Source organism: Acanthaster planci, linkage group LG04, assembly GCF_054643075.1.
Source record: "Acanthaster planci isolate LZ-2023a linkage group LG04, COTS_SCS, whole genome shotgun sequence".
NCBI classification, from domain to species: Eukaryota; Metazoa; Echinodermata; class Asteroidea; order Valvatida; family Acanthasteridae; genus Acanthaster; species Acanthaster planci.
The window spans coordinates 1,331,163-1,347,427 of NC_141780.1; the positions used below are offsets into that span (position 1 = coordinate 1,331,163).

At 38.7% G+C, this 16,265-nt stretch overlaps 2 protein-coding genes and 1 long non-coding RNA gene across 4 annotated transcripts in view; 1 reads left to right on the forward strand and 2 right to left on the reverse strand.

Annotated features, from left to right (window-relative positions):
• Positions 1-6,474, reverse strand: part of auh (AU RNA binding methylglutaconyl-CoA hydratase) — a 7,738-nt gene extending 1,264 nt beyond the window's left edge. Inside the window, exons 1-5 of the mRNA XM_022240294.2 lie at positions 6,286-6,474; positions 4,904-4,971; positions 2,320-2,407; positions 1,499-1,678; positions 516-572 (exon numbers count right to left, since the gene is read on the reverse strand). Coding sequence (XP_022095986.2) covers positions 516-572; positions 1,499-1,678; positions 2,320-2,407; positions 4,904-4,971; positions 6,286-6,439 — 547 coding nt within the window. The 5' untranslated portion in view covers positions 6,440-6,474. The remainder of the gene's footprint in view (positions 1-515; positions 573-1,498; positions 1,679-2,319; positions 2,408-4,903; positions 4,972-6,285) is intronic.
• LOC110982112 (uncharacterized) overlaps positions 1-8,714 on the reverse strand; it is a 25,309-nt gene extending 16,595 nt beyond the window's left edge. The window contains exon 1 of the long non-coding RNA XR_015424987.1: positions 8,058-8,714. This is a non-coding gene — a long non-coding RNA (uncharacterized LOC110982112). The remainder of the gene's footprint in view (positions 1-8,057) is intronic.
• LOC110982110 (mitogen-activated protein kinase 14A-like) overlaps positions 6,869-16,265 on the forward strand; it is a 17,619-nt gene continuing 8,222 nt past the window's right edge. The window contains exons 1-3 of one of the 2 annotated variants that reach the window (XM_022240293.2): positions 6,869-7,129; positions 12,530-12,659; positions 15,542-15,712. In XM_022240293.2, the coding sequence (XP_022095985.1) occupies positions 6,996-7,129; positions 12,530-12,659; positions 15,542-15,712 (435 nt within the window). In that variant the 5' untranslated portion in view covers positions 6,869-6,995. Of the gene's footprint in view, positions 7,130-8,916; positions 9,236-12,529; positions 12,660-15,541; positions 15,713-16,265 lie in introns of those variants that run through there. The other variant, XM_022240292.2, reaches the window with a different exon arrangement.

Genomic DNA, 16,265 nt, shown 5'->3' on the forward strand with positions numbered 1-16,265 from the left:
TCCGCCCCCAAAAAAGGAGAGACATCAAAATAAATGGAGGCTCATGTTTTCTTGAAACTGCCCTCGTTAATGAGATCAACAGCCCACAGAAAACATGAGAAGAGGACAAGGAAGTTTCATTCATTTGTGTAAGAAGAAATCCTCAGATAAATTCTACAGAAAACCAAGGTAATCAGGTAGCGATAGGAAATCCAAATCCAAACATTAGCCTTGGCTGGATTCAAACCTCAGCCAGGAAGATGTCAGGGAACAATTTAACAAACTATCACTAAACCAATGCCACTTCATCATGAAATCCACACAAGTGCAAGTTTACCTGAATTTCAAAAAAATATGAAGATATTGAAGCAAGCTGAAATATATTCTATATTGTGACAGTTGATCAAAGATTTTCCAGACAGTTAAGGCGTACACAGGAAGAGAAATTCTGTTATTTCACAAAATGAAGCAGTCCTGAAAAGGAAACAATTGATACAAAATATCGGACTCTTACTAGTCTACAAGAGATGCCTTACCTCCTCCAGGAATGATGGCAAGGCGTGTCTCTACAAGACCCATCTTGGCTGTGTTTGCTGAAACATGCAAAGGGAAATTGATGGAGTTTTCATGTTTATTATCACTTCACGAGAGAACAAACTACAAAATGTGCACAGAGGGAGGGTTTATGACTTGACCTCACCTAGCAGTGTTGTATTCAAGTCCATCACAAGTCCATCACGAGTCATTCAGTCTTAAGCCCATGCACAAGCTATTCAAATGCACCGTGCCAAAAACATTCTTTCGTTATTGTTCACCCTGTTACTTACGACTAGCCTTGCATGGGGTCATGTGAAAGGACTTGTGGACTCGAATACAACACTGTCACTTCCTATTTGAGAGACCTATACGTGAAAATGGAACGAAAAATGATAAAAAAACCAACTCACACATGCAATTCTCTGCACACAGCTTTTATGTTAAAAAATGACAATTTGGAAACATTTTGGTTCCTCTCATATTTTTAAATAAATCAACTCGACAAAGTCACATGTGCAATACTTCAACATGAAGTCTGTGAACTGTCTGAAATTACACAGCAGCAATCCTTTTGTAACAGACATTAATGGAACAGCATCTCAACTAACATGAAGCGATGTATCTAAATTTACCCCACCATTTTTGTATCCCTTTGGGGAACAAAAGGTAACCCCTGCTAGACCCCTGTGGGGGTAACTGGCTCACTGATCGGAGACAGTGAAGGTAAGTCAAGTCAGTCACAAAACAATTTGGCCCATCAGAATCCTGTTTACCTCCCAGCTCCCTTAGCATGAAAAGATTGAGAATATTTTGATTTCCCTTAGTAACGCATCACAAGTTGATCCCTAGCTAACACAAGTACTGATATAAACTTGTGGGTGGAGAGAGGTGATGGGTTGAGGAGCCTTGCCTAAGGCCACAACATAGTGCCGGCAGCTGGATTTGAGCCCCTGGACTCTCGGCGATGGTGCATGTAACCCACCTGCTAACCTCATATCACATGACAAGGCGAGCTCCAGGCCTCCGCCTAGTGCCACCCCATCCAGGGCTGCGATGACAGGCATGGGCATCTCTCCGATGTCCGTGATCAGCTTGCGTGCATTGCTGACAAACGGCCCGACTTCGCTGGGCTTCATCTTGGCACGCTCCTTCAAGTCAGCCCCTAACGGTCGCAAGATTGGTTGGTACAGTATTTATCACAGAAAAAGTCAACTGAATTGTACCCAAACCTACATGTATGTATCCATGCATTCCCTAAAAAGTTGGATGAATGACTTTCCCACATTGTTTCTGTGAGCAATCCTACATGAATCAGGTTAAAGCACAATTGAGGGCGCTAGCCTGCACCTAGACAAGAAAACCAAAGCTTACTCCTGAGGCTTCTTTCATGGAGTCTTCTTAATGATACTTTCAAAACTCAACCCTGTGCTGTCATTACAAGCCAAAGGCATTATCTCTCTCTTTTGACAAACAAAATACATGTACTATGACTTTCAAAACAACATAATTACAAAGACTCTAAAGTTGTCAATTCATCCAAACACTAGCACAGCCAAAGGGCAGGATGTTGGAGTAATATTCTGCAGTTTAAGAGTAATCCTAGGCAAGGCAAGGTGTAAATCCACCGATATCAGTTACCTTTATATCATGTTTTTCTGTCATTTTGAACAGCTTCAAAGGAAAACAATTGGGGTTTTTTCTATTAAAGAGGATTTCCAACTACCCCAGAATTCTTGCTGTTCACTGGTTATTATAGTAACTGGCCAATGAGGTCAAGAAAAGCAATCATGCTAATTATTTTACCTGCTGAAAATACTCCAGGTACATCACTTTTGAGTATGACCACTCGGGCATTCCTGTCATAAGTGATTGATGATACTGCATCTTTAAGCTTTGGAAAAAGGAAAATACTACATCTTTAAGCTTTGGAAAAAGGAAAATACTACATCTTTAAGCTTTGGAAAAAGGAAAATACAGAAATCTTTAAGCTTTGGAAAAGGAAAATACTGCATCTTTAAGCTTTGGAAAAAGGAAAATACTGCATCTTTAAGCTTTGGAAAAAGGAAAATACTGCATCTTTAAGCTTTGGAAAAAGGAAAATACTGCATCTTTAAGCTTTGGAAAAAGGAAAATACTCCATCTTTAAGCTTTGGAAAAAGGAAAATACAGAAATCTTTAAGCTTTGGAAAAGGAAAATACTACATCTTTAAGCTTTGGAAAAAGGAAAATAGTACATCTTTAAGCTTTGGAAAAAGGAAAATACTACATCTTTAAGCTTTGGAAAAAGGAAAATACTGCATCTTTAAGCTTTGGAAAAAGGAAAATACTACATCTTTAAGCTTTGGAAAAAGGAAAATACAGAAATCTTTAAGCTTTGGAAAAGGAAAATAGTACATCTTTAAGCTTTGGAAAAAGGAAAATACTACATCTTTAAGCTTTGGAAAAAGGAAAATACTGCATCTTTAAGCTTTGGAAAAAGGAAAATACTGCATCTTTAAGCTTTGGAAAAAGGAAAATACTGCATCTTTAAGCTTTGGAAAAAGGAAAATAGTACATCTTTAAGCTTTGGAAAAGGAAAATAGTACATCTTTAAGCTTTGGAAAAGGAAAATAGTACATCTTTAAGCTTTGGAAAAAGGAAAATACTACATCTTTAAGCTTTGGAAAAAGGAAAATACTGCATCTTTAAGCTTTGGAAAAAGGAAAATAGTACATCTTTAAGCTTTGGAAAAGGAAAATAGTACATCTTTAAGCTTTGGAAAAGGAAAATACTGCATCTTTAAGCTTTGGAAAAAGGAAAATACTACATCTTTAAGCTTTGGAAAAAGGAAAATACTGCATCTTTAAGCTTTGGAAAAAGGAAAATACTGCATCTTTAAGCTTTGGAAAAAGGAAAATACTGCATCTTTAAGCTTTGGAAAAAGGAAAATACTGCATCTTTAAGCTTTGGAAAAAGGAAAATACTGCATCTTTAAGCTTTGGAAAAAGGAAAATACTACATCTTTAAGCTTTGGAAAAAGGAAAATACAGAAATCTTTAAGCTTTGGAAAAGGAAAATAGTACATCTTTAAGCTTTGGAAAAAGGAAAATACAGAAATCTTTAAGCTTTGGAAAAGGAAAATACTACATCTTTAAGCTTTGGAAAAAGGAAAATACAGAAATCTTTAAGCTTTGGAAAAGGAAAATAGTACATCTTTAAGCTTTGGAAAAAGGAAAATAGTACATCTTTAAGCTTTGGAAAAGGAAAATACTACATCTTTAAGCTTTGGAAAAAGGAAAATACTGCATCTTTAAGCTTTGGAAAAAGGAAAATACTGCATCTTTAAGCTTTGGAAAAAGGAAAATACAGAAATCTTTAAGCTTTGGAAAAGGAAAATACTGCATCTTTAAGCTTTGGAAAAAGGAAAATACTGCATCTTTAAGCTTTGGAAAAAGGAAAATACTACATCTTTAAGCTTTGGAAAAAGGAAAATACTACATCTTTAAGCTTTGGAAAAAGGAAAATACTGCATCTTTAAGCTTTGGAAAAGGAAAATACTGCATCTTTAAGCTTTGGAAAAAGGAAAATACTGCATCTTTAAGCTTTGGAAAAAGGAAAATACTGCATCTTTAAGCTTTGGAAAAAGGAAAATACTGCATCTTTAAGCTTTGGAAAAAGGAAAATACTGCATCTTTAAGCTTTGGAAAAAGGAAAATAGTACATCTTTAAGCTTTGGAAAAAGGAAAATACAGAAATCTTTAAGCTTTGGAAAAGGAAAATACTGCATCTTTAAGCTTTGGAAAAAGGAAAATACTGCATCTTTAAGCTTTGGAAAAAGGAAAATACTGCATCTTTAAGCTTTGGAAAAAGGAAAATACTGCATCTTTAAGCTTTGGAATAAACAAAATACAGTAACAATAACTGAGCAACACGCTGAGCACAGCCTAGAAAATGAAAAAGTCCTAAAGTTTGCTGACATATGGAATGCAAAACAAACATTTGACAACATCGTGTGGAAACCAAACGAAAGCATGAGGCACAGTTTCAAAGTATGGCATGAGATTCTAGAGTGGTTTTGGTAAGCTGTGAAATTTCAGTTTTATAAATACATGTACATATACATTTTACCTTCATTCCAAATCAAATCTTCAATGCTACATTATATGACGAGAGATGGGCTTGATTTTTGAGTATGTGATCCTAACTAAATGTACTGTTTTTCAGGTGCACTGATTTTAAAAATACCCCCAAAACCTGCTCATTTGTTTGTGTCATCCAATCCCATGATGCATGGCAAATGTTAAAAAGGCTTATTCTCTTTAGTCATTTTTTTCCCAAAATAGAATTTCCAGCTTTATCCAAAATGTCTCTTATCATCCTATATTGCCATTGCCTGCCGATCACTTACCAACTGTACAATATTTCGACTGAAGGAATTCTTTGCCTCTGGCCGATTTAATGCAAGAACCACCACTCCTACAGCGGGAGAAAATTTTGACACAATAATCTCAGGTATATGTATTTTGTTTAGAGGGAAGTAAAGTCAAACTTTAATGTCGACAGGGGACTATTGCCTTGTTTGTCTCGCAAGGCAATATGCATCAAAATGCTGCAATGGCAAAATTTCGTCACACATATCACAGCCGGCGGGCGTGACTACCTTGCTCCAGCCCCATGTGCCACGCTTTACACACGACACGCAAAATGGACCATACAAAGTTGTGCAAAATGTGCATTTGATGTCAATCTCTTACATACATGTATGACTGTTGCTTGTGGTTCATGTTTCCATGCAATTTTTATCGCTGTTTGTCTTTGGCAATATCTATGGTTGTGCAAATTTTAAACTTGCGTGCAAATTTTGAATTTGTGCAATTCAAGGATTGCGCTCAACAGATGTAATGCTGAGCATGCCGAAGAAGTTTGTTTGGGCGATACATGTAGGCCTAGATCTATACTATCATGTCTATCATATCCATGGGCTATTACCCCAGCCACTGCCCAACAATGTGCCAAGCTTTTCAAACAGGCCATGGATATCAATGGCCTATTTGTTATGGATGGGCAATCATCTTGCTGCCGCCTTCTATCACTGTCATCATAATCATGGTCAGTGGTCATGGTTGTTACGCATGTCATCTCATCTAGGGACAGTCATGAATAAATGAGCAAGGGCACTGTTTATTTGGAAACTCATTTTCTTAATTAGGAAACTGTGATTAAAATTCTTTTCTTTTGCACGCTGTAGCTCCTCTATTCAATTTCCAATTTCAAATTTTTGAAATATGAAGTAAAGCCGGGATTTGATTCACTGAAATAAGGCACAAACATGACAAACACGAACAAAGATTTGACAAAAACATAAATTTTAAGCTTTTCAGTTAAAATCCACACTCATTTCGTGTACAACTACAGAATGATTACTGCTTGCTCTGCGCCATTACAAGTGTAGAAACATGACAAAAAACATCTCAAAACATCCCCACTTCAAATCGATGTTTCTTTGCTTTCCAGTGCCTGATGGAATCCAAATTTATATCTAAAAAAAATTTGTCACATCCTTTTCAAGATAAACATGATAAATAAAACAGAAAAAAATAATTCAAAAATTTATTAAGCCTATGCTATCGTATTATTAGTACTAAGGCCTAGCCTCTTTCATGTGTTTATCTTAATTCTTCTTATGCGGCATGTTCAGGTTAGGCCCTATGTCATGTACATGTAATGATGTATAGTATAGGCCTATGCTGGTCATCGAGGAAATTTCAACTGTTCACCACTTGATCTTACCCGAGTAGTCACCTTCTAAATAACGAACACGAAGATCATCCGCACCAGAACTGCTGCCAAAACATCTGCAGAACGCTGCTACGTCACTCACTGCATGGCCTTTCCTGTTAAGATTAGCAAGAGTTTTAGCAACGTGCCTTGAGAAGAGCGCCATGTTGTTTCACATTTCCCTCGTCTACATGATATGACAGAGGGCGCTGCACTTAAATGTAAGATGCTAAGTATGCATCAAGTCCACTGTGTACTTACGCTTACGAGTTCTTCAGAGGAGACCGTGACCTTGGCTTTTTATAACAACTTCAAAGCATAAAACAGAGGGCCTGAAACCATGTTATATATACTACCCATTTAGCTTCCAAACGTGGAATGATGATAAATGATTAAATTTCGTTTGAATGTATTTCCCGGATATGCGATAATGATGAAGGAAGACTGCTACGAGTTTACCTAAGTACGATACGTAGAGCGCACGTGCGACCACATGCGGATAACGTACTAGGCCGGGAATCGAATGTACGCACGTATTGAATTGATATGGACGTACGTAGTACGGATTAAGTTACGCCGGTCGTATCAGGAAGTCTCGCGTGCGTTACTGTTGGCTTTACGCCCGTCAAGTGCTTGAATTGAGGGTCAAACGTTGGGGATGTCATCTTGAAAATAAAGGTCTGTGGTGGCAGAATTGGACTTTTTCTCAAGCATCCACGATTATGAATGCTCCAGCAATGGGAGATTTAATGCCAGACGGGTATCATCGGTTTGATTTGAATAAAGTGACGTGGGAAGTACCTGTCCGTTACCAGAGACTGTCGGTTGTAGGTGCGGGAGCCTATGGATCCGTGTGGTGAGTATTTCAGAAACCGTGTATTTCCGACATTAACCGCCGAAGGCGTGCTGAGGCTCCGCTCCATAAAAAGGCGTGGCTTGTGTTTATAGAGTCAGTGTTTTTTCTAATCCTAGTTGAGTACTTGGGAAAATATATGATACATGGACGCCAGTAATTATTCCCTACAGTGACCTGTTAGCCGTCAGAAAGCAAAAACATGTCCAGAAAAGTTAAATTTAGGAGGGAAAAAACAAGTCGTTTAAGGTTTATTCCGACTTGGAAAACAGAATTTTTCAGACCAGTCCCATAGGATTTGTGCACTGGGTACTGGGTGTTTAATAAGCGGCGTCCGTACATGGAATTCTACCCGAGCACTTTTCGAGTAGGGGCCTACCAAATTCTCTGCCAAAATATTTAACTGATCTAAAATGGTACAAAGCCGAAGAATGTTGGCATTGGACGCTAGGCCCAGCTAGTTAGCTGGGGTTTAATGCACAAAGCAAAGACTACCCTCCAGAACTGTGGGGTACGTGGGGAGCATAGTGAGCCGATGGCGAACCCCGCCGCACCATGCACACAATTCTAGGGGTAGCCCTTTCCTACAATTCACATCTTGATCTTACCCTGCATACCCAGTGTTGGAGTACTCGTACTTGGATCTTGGGCAAACTTGACCCCTTGTTATTTAGTACTCAACCCTAGTACTCGAGAAAAATTTGACATTTCGAGTACTTCATATTTTATTGATAGCGTTTTCGAATTTCGGGCACTGGGTGACGAACAAAAACTGCCAGAGAATTCATTGATTTGTCACTATGTAAACATTTTTACACAAATAAGTGTCCACAGTATTACCAACATGTACTCAGTAAACTAAAGGCAATTGTTACATGTGTTTGTTTTAACCGAAGATGCGTTCGCTTGAGTATTTCATTTGTTTGCTTACCTTCTGTGTACTGTACATGTACTCCAACTAGGACTCGGACTTGGCCCCATCTCGACTCAGCGAATGTAGGCTTACTCAGACTCAGTATTTTGGACATGTTGGACTTGGACTGGTCACCAGTGTATTTGTACTTGACCTGGGACTCGGCCCCTAAAGTACTCAGAATACTCAGATTTGCATACTCGACTCCAACACTGATCTTATTTGAATATTGGCCTTCTAAACAACGAACACGAAGATCTCCGCACCAGAACTGCTGGCAAAACCTCTGCAGATGTACCACTTGACTGCATCACTCGTCCCGTTCAGATCACATTTTAGACATTAAGTCAGAGTTGTTGTTATGCCTGTTAAAGTTGATGTCACTTTGGCAATATTATTCCATTGTGTCACTCCCCGCTGTTTAGGAGAAGGTCTGAAAAGATTAGCTCGAGTTTTTTCCACGTGCCTTTAAAGTTTAATAACATGAATGAAGCTGGAGCGCCATTTAGGTTAAATTTCCCTTGTCGAAATGACAGAGGGCGCTGCACTTAAAAGCTAAACATTCATCAAGTCCACTGTGCACTTGTGCCTACAAAGAGTTGGCAACCTTTGGCCTTTTGTTAAAAGTTCAAAATGTAGCAAAGAAAACCTAAAATAATGCTACATATACTGCTAATGTAACTCCTAAAATTTGGAATGATAATGCCATGGGGTTGAAGATGAATGATAAAATTTCGTTTGTGCGCATTTCCCGGATATGCGATAATTGCGAGGGAAGCCTGTTTTCGAGTTTACCTAGGTACGATACGTAGTGCATACGTGCGACCGTATGCGGATCACGTACTAGAATATTAATGTACGCACTTTATTGGCTGGGCATGGACGTATGTAGGGCACGGATTAAGCTGCGACCCGCCAGCCGTATCACCGAATGTCGAGCGTGCGTTACTGTTCGCTTTACGCCCAAATCTCTGTCAAGTGCTTGAATCGAGGGCCGAATGCATAGTTGAAAATAAAGGTTTGTGATCGCAGAATTGGACTTTTTCTCAAGTATCCACAACCATGGATGCTCCGGTAATGGGAGATTTACTGCCAGGCGGGTATCATCGGTTTGATCTAAATAAAACGACGTGGGAAGTACCTCTCCGTTACCAGAGACTATCTGCTGTAGGCGCAGGAGCCTATGGATCTGTGTGGTGAGTACTTAAGAAACCGTGTATTTCCGACACTACTGCCAAATTTTCCCTTCAACCTTCAGGGATTGTATACTTGGGGCCCCATTTTTTTTACATTTTAATATTGCGAAACTGGTAAGTCCCCCTCCACCAAAGAAAGGCAACACTCTCTTTATTGCGCTGACCCTATTTTTTGGAAATTTCAAATTGTAAATTGTGCAGTCAATTCAAAAGTTAAAATGTAACTCTCCCTTCTATGTTATACTGGAAAAGGGTCCCCAAATTTACAATCCCCCAACCTTCAACCTGACGTGTTCTGTGCAGGCTGAGGCGTCGCCCCAACAGTCGCGTGGTTGTTGTTTATAGAACCCGTGTTCAATCTTCAATCAATCAATCTTGCTTATTTTTCCACATAACGATGCAGTAAATATCACAGATCTACAGCAGTAAATGTGGATGGGGCCTCTAAAAGTTTTAGTAGTGGCCCTGGAAATTAAGTTAAAATAACAACTACATGTACAAATTTTTTAAAAAGTACAAACACACCATACACGTAGTGACGTACACCTTTACAAACAAATAATAAAAGTACATGTAAACATAACAGAAATTACAAAGGATGGAACATAATCAGTAAAACCCATTAATGAATGGTTAATTTACAGGTGATTATTCAGTAAGTGATTTTTTATATTTGCGTATGGATAAGGATAGACTGCGAATATTTTTTAACGAGAAATCCAGTGAGTTCCATAGTTACGGGGCCTTCATGCCTAACTGTACTAGCAGCAAGCTTAGTACGCGAAGAAACATAGTGGTCATCTGAACATGAATTGTCTAGTAAAGTGGTGATGAGTATAGTGATGGAAGTAATGAATGTCGTGTTGTCATGTTTAGTCGACTACTTTTCGAGTACCAAATTCTCTGCCAGATATTTAACTGGTTTAAGGTGGAACAAGCTGAAGGACATCTGAAGTTACTGAACATGGTCAGTGCTGGGTGATTAATAGGCCTATAAATGTTCAGCCTAAATGCACAAAAAGGTAAGATTACAAGATGATGACTTCAGACCATCACTGTTTATAAATGGGGGGAGTGTTTAAGATGTATTTTGGGGGATGTTCCTTATCTTTAGCATAGCACACTGTTCCTATTATTACAAGGAAATAAAGTCTACCTTTATGAAACAACTCACTTCCATACAAGTTGGTAGTGATGTCCTCTTTCATATCAGAAAGATTGTGTTAGTGAAAAGAGGACCGGGTTTTGGTTTCTGAGGGAAAATATGGGTCAAAACGGCAGTGTTCATGATGCATTGAAGAGGCTTGAGCAAAGACAAATTAGTGAATGTAGTCTGGTTCCTTGACCTGGATGAAATCTTAGTATATTCACAAAGGCTGTCTGTAAACCAGACATGAAACAAAGTGGCCTGACCTGACTGAGCAGTGGTTGTTCTTCAAATGCAGGTAAGAAAATTGTGGTTTTTAATTTTTACTTAAATATTGTCAAAATTTACCCAAACTAGAGGTGTTAAGATTGATGAACATGATGAATATTTGCTCAAGGTTAAATTTTCTTCCTTCCTAACAAGGCCAATATTTGGCAGTGAGCTTGGTGCTCAAAAAGTGCATACAGTACACCTGTATACTAGACAACAACCTGGCATGACTGGACAGAGCTCACTTGTTAGTGTTACATGTATTGTCAACAACCTGGCATGACTGGACAGAGCTCACTTGTTAGTGTTACATGTATTGTCAATACATTGTTTAATCAGGTCGCCATACTTATATCTGATTAATCCCTTACACACCGGTATTTACTTTTTTCTTTTACTATTTACTCTAACTCACCATCACTATCATTGAGGAAATGATATTTTTAGTTGTCATGATTGTGTTGAATCCAGTAATGGGCCATATAACCTGTGCCGGTTTTGTTGTTGTTGTTTTTTGACTTTGATAGTCACACTAGTCAAAAGCAAGACAACATAAAGACATACAATACTCAAGTTACTGGGTCTAGTGCTGTGTCAAGTCTGTGTGTCAAGGACCCCTGCCGAAACCTGGACATGTTGCAGTGTTACCCTGCATTGGTGGTGTTTTTTATTTCCAGAAACAGACCCGCAGTTCTGGTCACACTGCACTTGCCATCTTGCTTGCAAAACAAACTACAGGTGCATTGAAATGAGCACACGGTCGATTGAATACTTTCATTTTCATGCTTGCCAGGTCATCATGATTGATTCATTACATTTCTGTGTGCCTTAGCAACAACACGTTCTTTGTAAAGAAATTTATTGTGGGAACAAGTTTGGTTGGCAAGAAACCCAGACTACATGTACATGTACATACCGTACATTTAAACAGTGAAGCTATAAGGTTGTTTGTTTGATTTTCTGATTCATTAGCCACTGTTTTCTTATTTGTTTGTGCTTTCTTTTTATTTTGTGAGGGAATTTTTGATTCAAGGACGAGGTATTTAATTGGCTGCATTTTCAGATTGCCTCATATTTGCTCTTGCTGTAATTGTAATTCCTATTCAAGAATAGCCGGTTAACAATTAAACTCACAGATTTAAAAAGCAAAACTGTTAGAATTCTATTTTCCCCTCAAAAGCCCAATTTTCAAACTTGAATGATGAGGTTACCAGTAGAATACATGTAAGTGAATCTGGACGGTTACAAGGTAAGTGAGATTTCCAGATAAGGTATTTTTTTGTGTCCCGACAGTGCTCAGACAAATGCATCAAATTCCTTGTCATACTATAGTCACCAATTTTGAAAAATGATAAACTGGGAAAGCATGGTTTTGTTCATCACTCCATTGACAGCTGCTAGGGTGATTCTTCCAACTTATCTTGTCATAAAGGGTGCCATTGACAGCCCAGTTCACCTAATTCAGGCTGTCGTTCTTTTTTCGCCTTTTTGTGTGGTGTACTACCTGTACATTAAATTAATGTACATTTAAGGACAATGTGTGATGAACGTTTACTTCATGTGTACCTACATATATCAGTGGAGGGTACTTGTATTTATCTCACTTGGTTCAAGGTTCCCATATTTAAACTGTACATCTTGACTGCCAGGACCGAAAGATATGGACCTGCACATTTTCTTTGATCAGACATAAAAAAAGACCCCCTGCTTATCTGACTTCCTGCTATTATGCAACATATTATAGGAATATGGAACTCGTCCAGAGAAAATGGCAAACGACATCTTGGAAACACCGACAGAAAACACGTAGAACAGCTTTGGATACACGGGAACCTTTCTTTGATGTTACTGTCATGTTGATCCTTCTTCTTTCACAGCTCGGCCCTCGACACCAAGACCGGCACTAGCGTTGCCATTAAGAAGCTTTCTCGTCCGTTCCAGTCTGCAATACATGCCAAGAGGACTTACCGAGAGTTGCGATTGCTTCAACATATGGACCATGAGAATGTGAGTATACTTTTACATGCGTGTTAGCTCACTCCAGCATTAAAGGGCTTTGTATGTACATGTGTGTCTGACTCACATGAGTCTAGCGAGGGTACTTTGACACAAGTTAAACCCACAGTTCCAGCTGGTAAATTGTAAACAGTAGTCAAAGTTTTAGCTGAAGGTACAGTTTTGCAGCCACTGTTATTACTTTTTGCAGTGCAGTGCTGAGTAGAGGCTTTCTTTTTTTCTCTTGCAAAAAAGCCAGTTTGGTATTTCAACAGTACAGATTGAACTGTATCCAAGGTCATTTTGGAACAGCAAAGGATGCAGTCCACTAACTCAAGTCCCATTGAAAATAGTGTAAAATCAGTGTTGTTCCAATAACATGCATACCAAGATCCCTGAGATTTCAGAAACACAAAGGAAATTGTTGTCTAGTCCCTAATCTTTCAATTTCTTTTCAATTTTTTGTGAGTTAACCACTTACATTTTTAAGTATTCCCACTAAACAAAATCACCCCCCGAAAAGTGATTTTTCCAAAGTCCAATTGCAGCCATTTTTCAAGTGGCAACCCTCAACTTTCTCGGGCACTTAGGACTATTTTTCAACCGTAGTTTTTAGCCCTTCTGCTTTCATATGAAAGCTCAAAGACCCAGGGAGTTGATCCCGGCAACAATTTACACAATGTCACCATTTTGGGGGCCAAACAATCTCCTTTTCAAAAGATACTGTGGGGGCACTTTTAATGCTAATGAGCTGGCCAAAAATTCTCATTTGAATTAGTGGTCTGCACCCTTTAGGACCACAGCTAAAAGTTGTAAATGTACGCCAATTGGCAACTGACAGCTAGATTCCTGGACCCTTGTGCAAGAAGAGTGCTCAGCTCTGCCCTGAACCAATAGCCAACTAAACTTGAAGCAAGCCCATGGTGCAATTTGTGCCACATGTTACCAGCAGGAGAAACCTCCTCAACTTCAAGTACATCAGAAAGTTTGATTACTTTAGACTGGTTCCCAGCTCCATGTATGGTAGTACATGTGCATGTAGTTGGTTTGCTTTTAAATTGAAGTAGTACTTAAGCCCCAGGCCATGGAAGTGCACATACATGTACCAACAAAGCTATCATATCAAAACAAAGAGGGCATTTCTACACATACATGTACATGTGGGGGTAGGTCATTGTTTATTTTTACAATAATTCAATCTCTTGACCATTTCCCACAGGGTGGGGGGTTCAGATAGTAATTTATATGTTTCGATTAGAGAATCTATTGTCAGTTTGCTGAATTTGTAGTCATGAATTTCAGGGAATTTGCAAAATGCATGTGTTTCACTAATGGAGAAAAAGCGGGACTGTTATTTTCAAAACAATTTTTTCAAAACTGAAAATTAATTGAGAAATGACTTGCTTAGCTGCAAACTCTGAGCTCACATGATGGCTCTGGAAGGCAGTACATCAGGATTCAGCTGATATACATGTACGTGTAGGCTCACATGTAACTTGCATGATGAATCCCATCAAGGACTATCAATTTATTTTGTTAATATTCAACCTGACAGTGCGCAACACTAATAAATTAACCCAGCCTAATGGGCTTTCTTCCAAGATAGATTACATTTGATTTTACATCACCTAATGCAGTTTGCATTGTTCACATGCGTAATAAATGTCTACGACCAAATGTTTTACATGTGTAATATACATCCCCCTCCAATTCTTTCACGCCTGCTACATTAGACATAAACAATCCGACCGTCGAACTGAATAAGAACACTGAATGGCATGATGGCATCGCTCTGCCACCCCTAAAATTCCAGACAGCAGATGTCCACAACTGCTCAGTAACTTGATTTTATTTCAATGTGGATGGTGCACATTGCTGAGGCTTCTCATGCATTACATGCTGTGCTTGAGAAAGGACATTAATAAATATGTTTGGCATTAAGACTTGTAAACACAGCATGATTGATGGATGGTGCATTTCGTGTGCTTGAAGGAGCTCTATTTTATGCTGTTCAAGTACGGTGTACGTGTATATATGAAACCTTGTAATGCGTGTGGCTACAGAGCTCTGTCAATGTGGAGCACAGTTTGTAATCGGTTAATAGGCCCTATTCGTGGGGACCCCATTTCAGTCATATTCCACAATGTACATGTAGTGTATTTATTTGAAAATGTTAATTTCAAAGAACCAGACTATATTCTACGATGTCACTGCAACCCACAAAATCGCCTGGTACCATCCCATTAAGGGTTTCAAATTTATACGTTCAAGAATACGACTGAAATTGGGGACGCCGCGAATACTTTCCATTATACACTAGTCATGGAGGATTCCTTTCTCCATGAACTACGCTACAGGGTTTGGGGCAAGAGTTCATCTTCTTATGACAATTGTAAGTTTAAGCTTACTGACATTTCTTGCTCTAACATGTTGAAAAAGGCTGAAGAAAATGTACTCATTGAAAATTAATATTCCAAGATTTAACAGTAGTGATACTCTGCATGTAACATTGAGCATTTTTTTTAAACAGTATCTGCCCATTTTTTCCATTATTTCACCATACCCACCTTTTATTAGCCTTGGTCATTAAGTGTTAATGGATGGTCCATCTCTCTGCTAGTAATTTGAACCTGCAATGGTTAATGTTATCACTGATTTTCATCCAAACTTGAGGAAAGTGTCCTATTATTGTAGTGTTTCACGCTTTCCATGTCTCTGGAAGCGTTATTTGTTGCAGAGATTAGACATTGCTTTATGCTGAGGCTCTTGAAAATAAATTCAAGTCTTAGTAGCTTTGCTTTCCCACGTTTAGTAGCACCATCAGGAACTGATGGATGTAATGGTTAGCAAGAGCACTTCATATAAAGGTGATGATGACTTTCATATGCCATCAGATAATCAGTTTACTTGACGTGTTTTGCCGCGGAGATTCACTGGAGACCTTCCGCGATGTATACATGGTGACGCATCTCATGGGAGCCGATCTCAACGGAATCACCAAATCACAGCGACTTTCCGATGAGCACGTGCAGTTTCTTGTCTATCAGATCTTACGAGGGCTCAAGGTGGGTGTGCTCAAAAGTGACATGTGTTGTTTAAATGCTTGATTTTAGTGGAATGTTGTCACAGTATACACATGATATGCATACAGGGCTATGTATGTAAGAAATAAAAAATTTCTCATCAGGGATTTTATAAATGGAGAAGTATTTTACCAAGATGGAGGAGGGATTTTCTGGAATCTGTTGTTTATGTTTTTGCATGTTAATTAAAGGAGTGGTCTGTAATCATCCATCTATGTGTAATGGGTTCGAAACTTGCATTGTAGCTATATTGTCAGAAACAGATACCTACATGTACATTAAACAAAGTCAAAATATGTGTCCAGGGGTATTTTTAAAATTCCACAAAATAAATGGAACAATGTACCAGAAGAGCTCGGTGGAACCAGGGAAGCTGACGGGAAAGAGAAACCGGTGTATTGCTTTTCTTAACCCCAACTTACATCTGATTTCCAAGGCTTTTTCAAAGGGAAACTTCCTAAATCCTATCAGTTGTAAACATTGTGCAATAACCTTGGGCCAGGGTTTCTTGCAAATTAATATTAAGCACATCCAG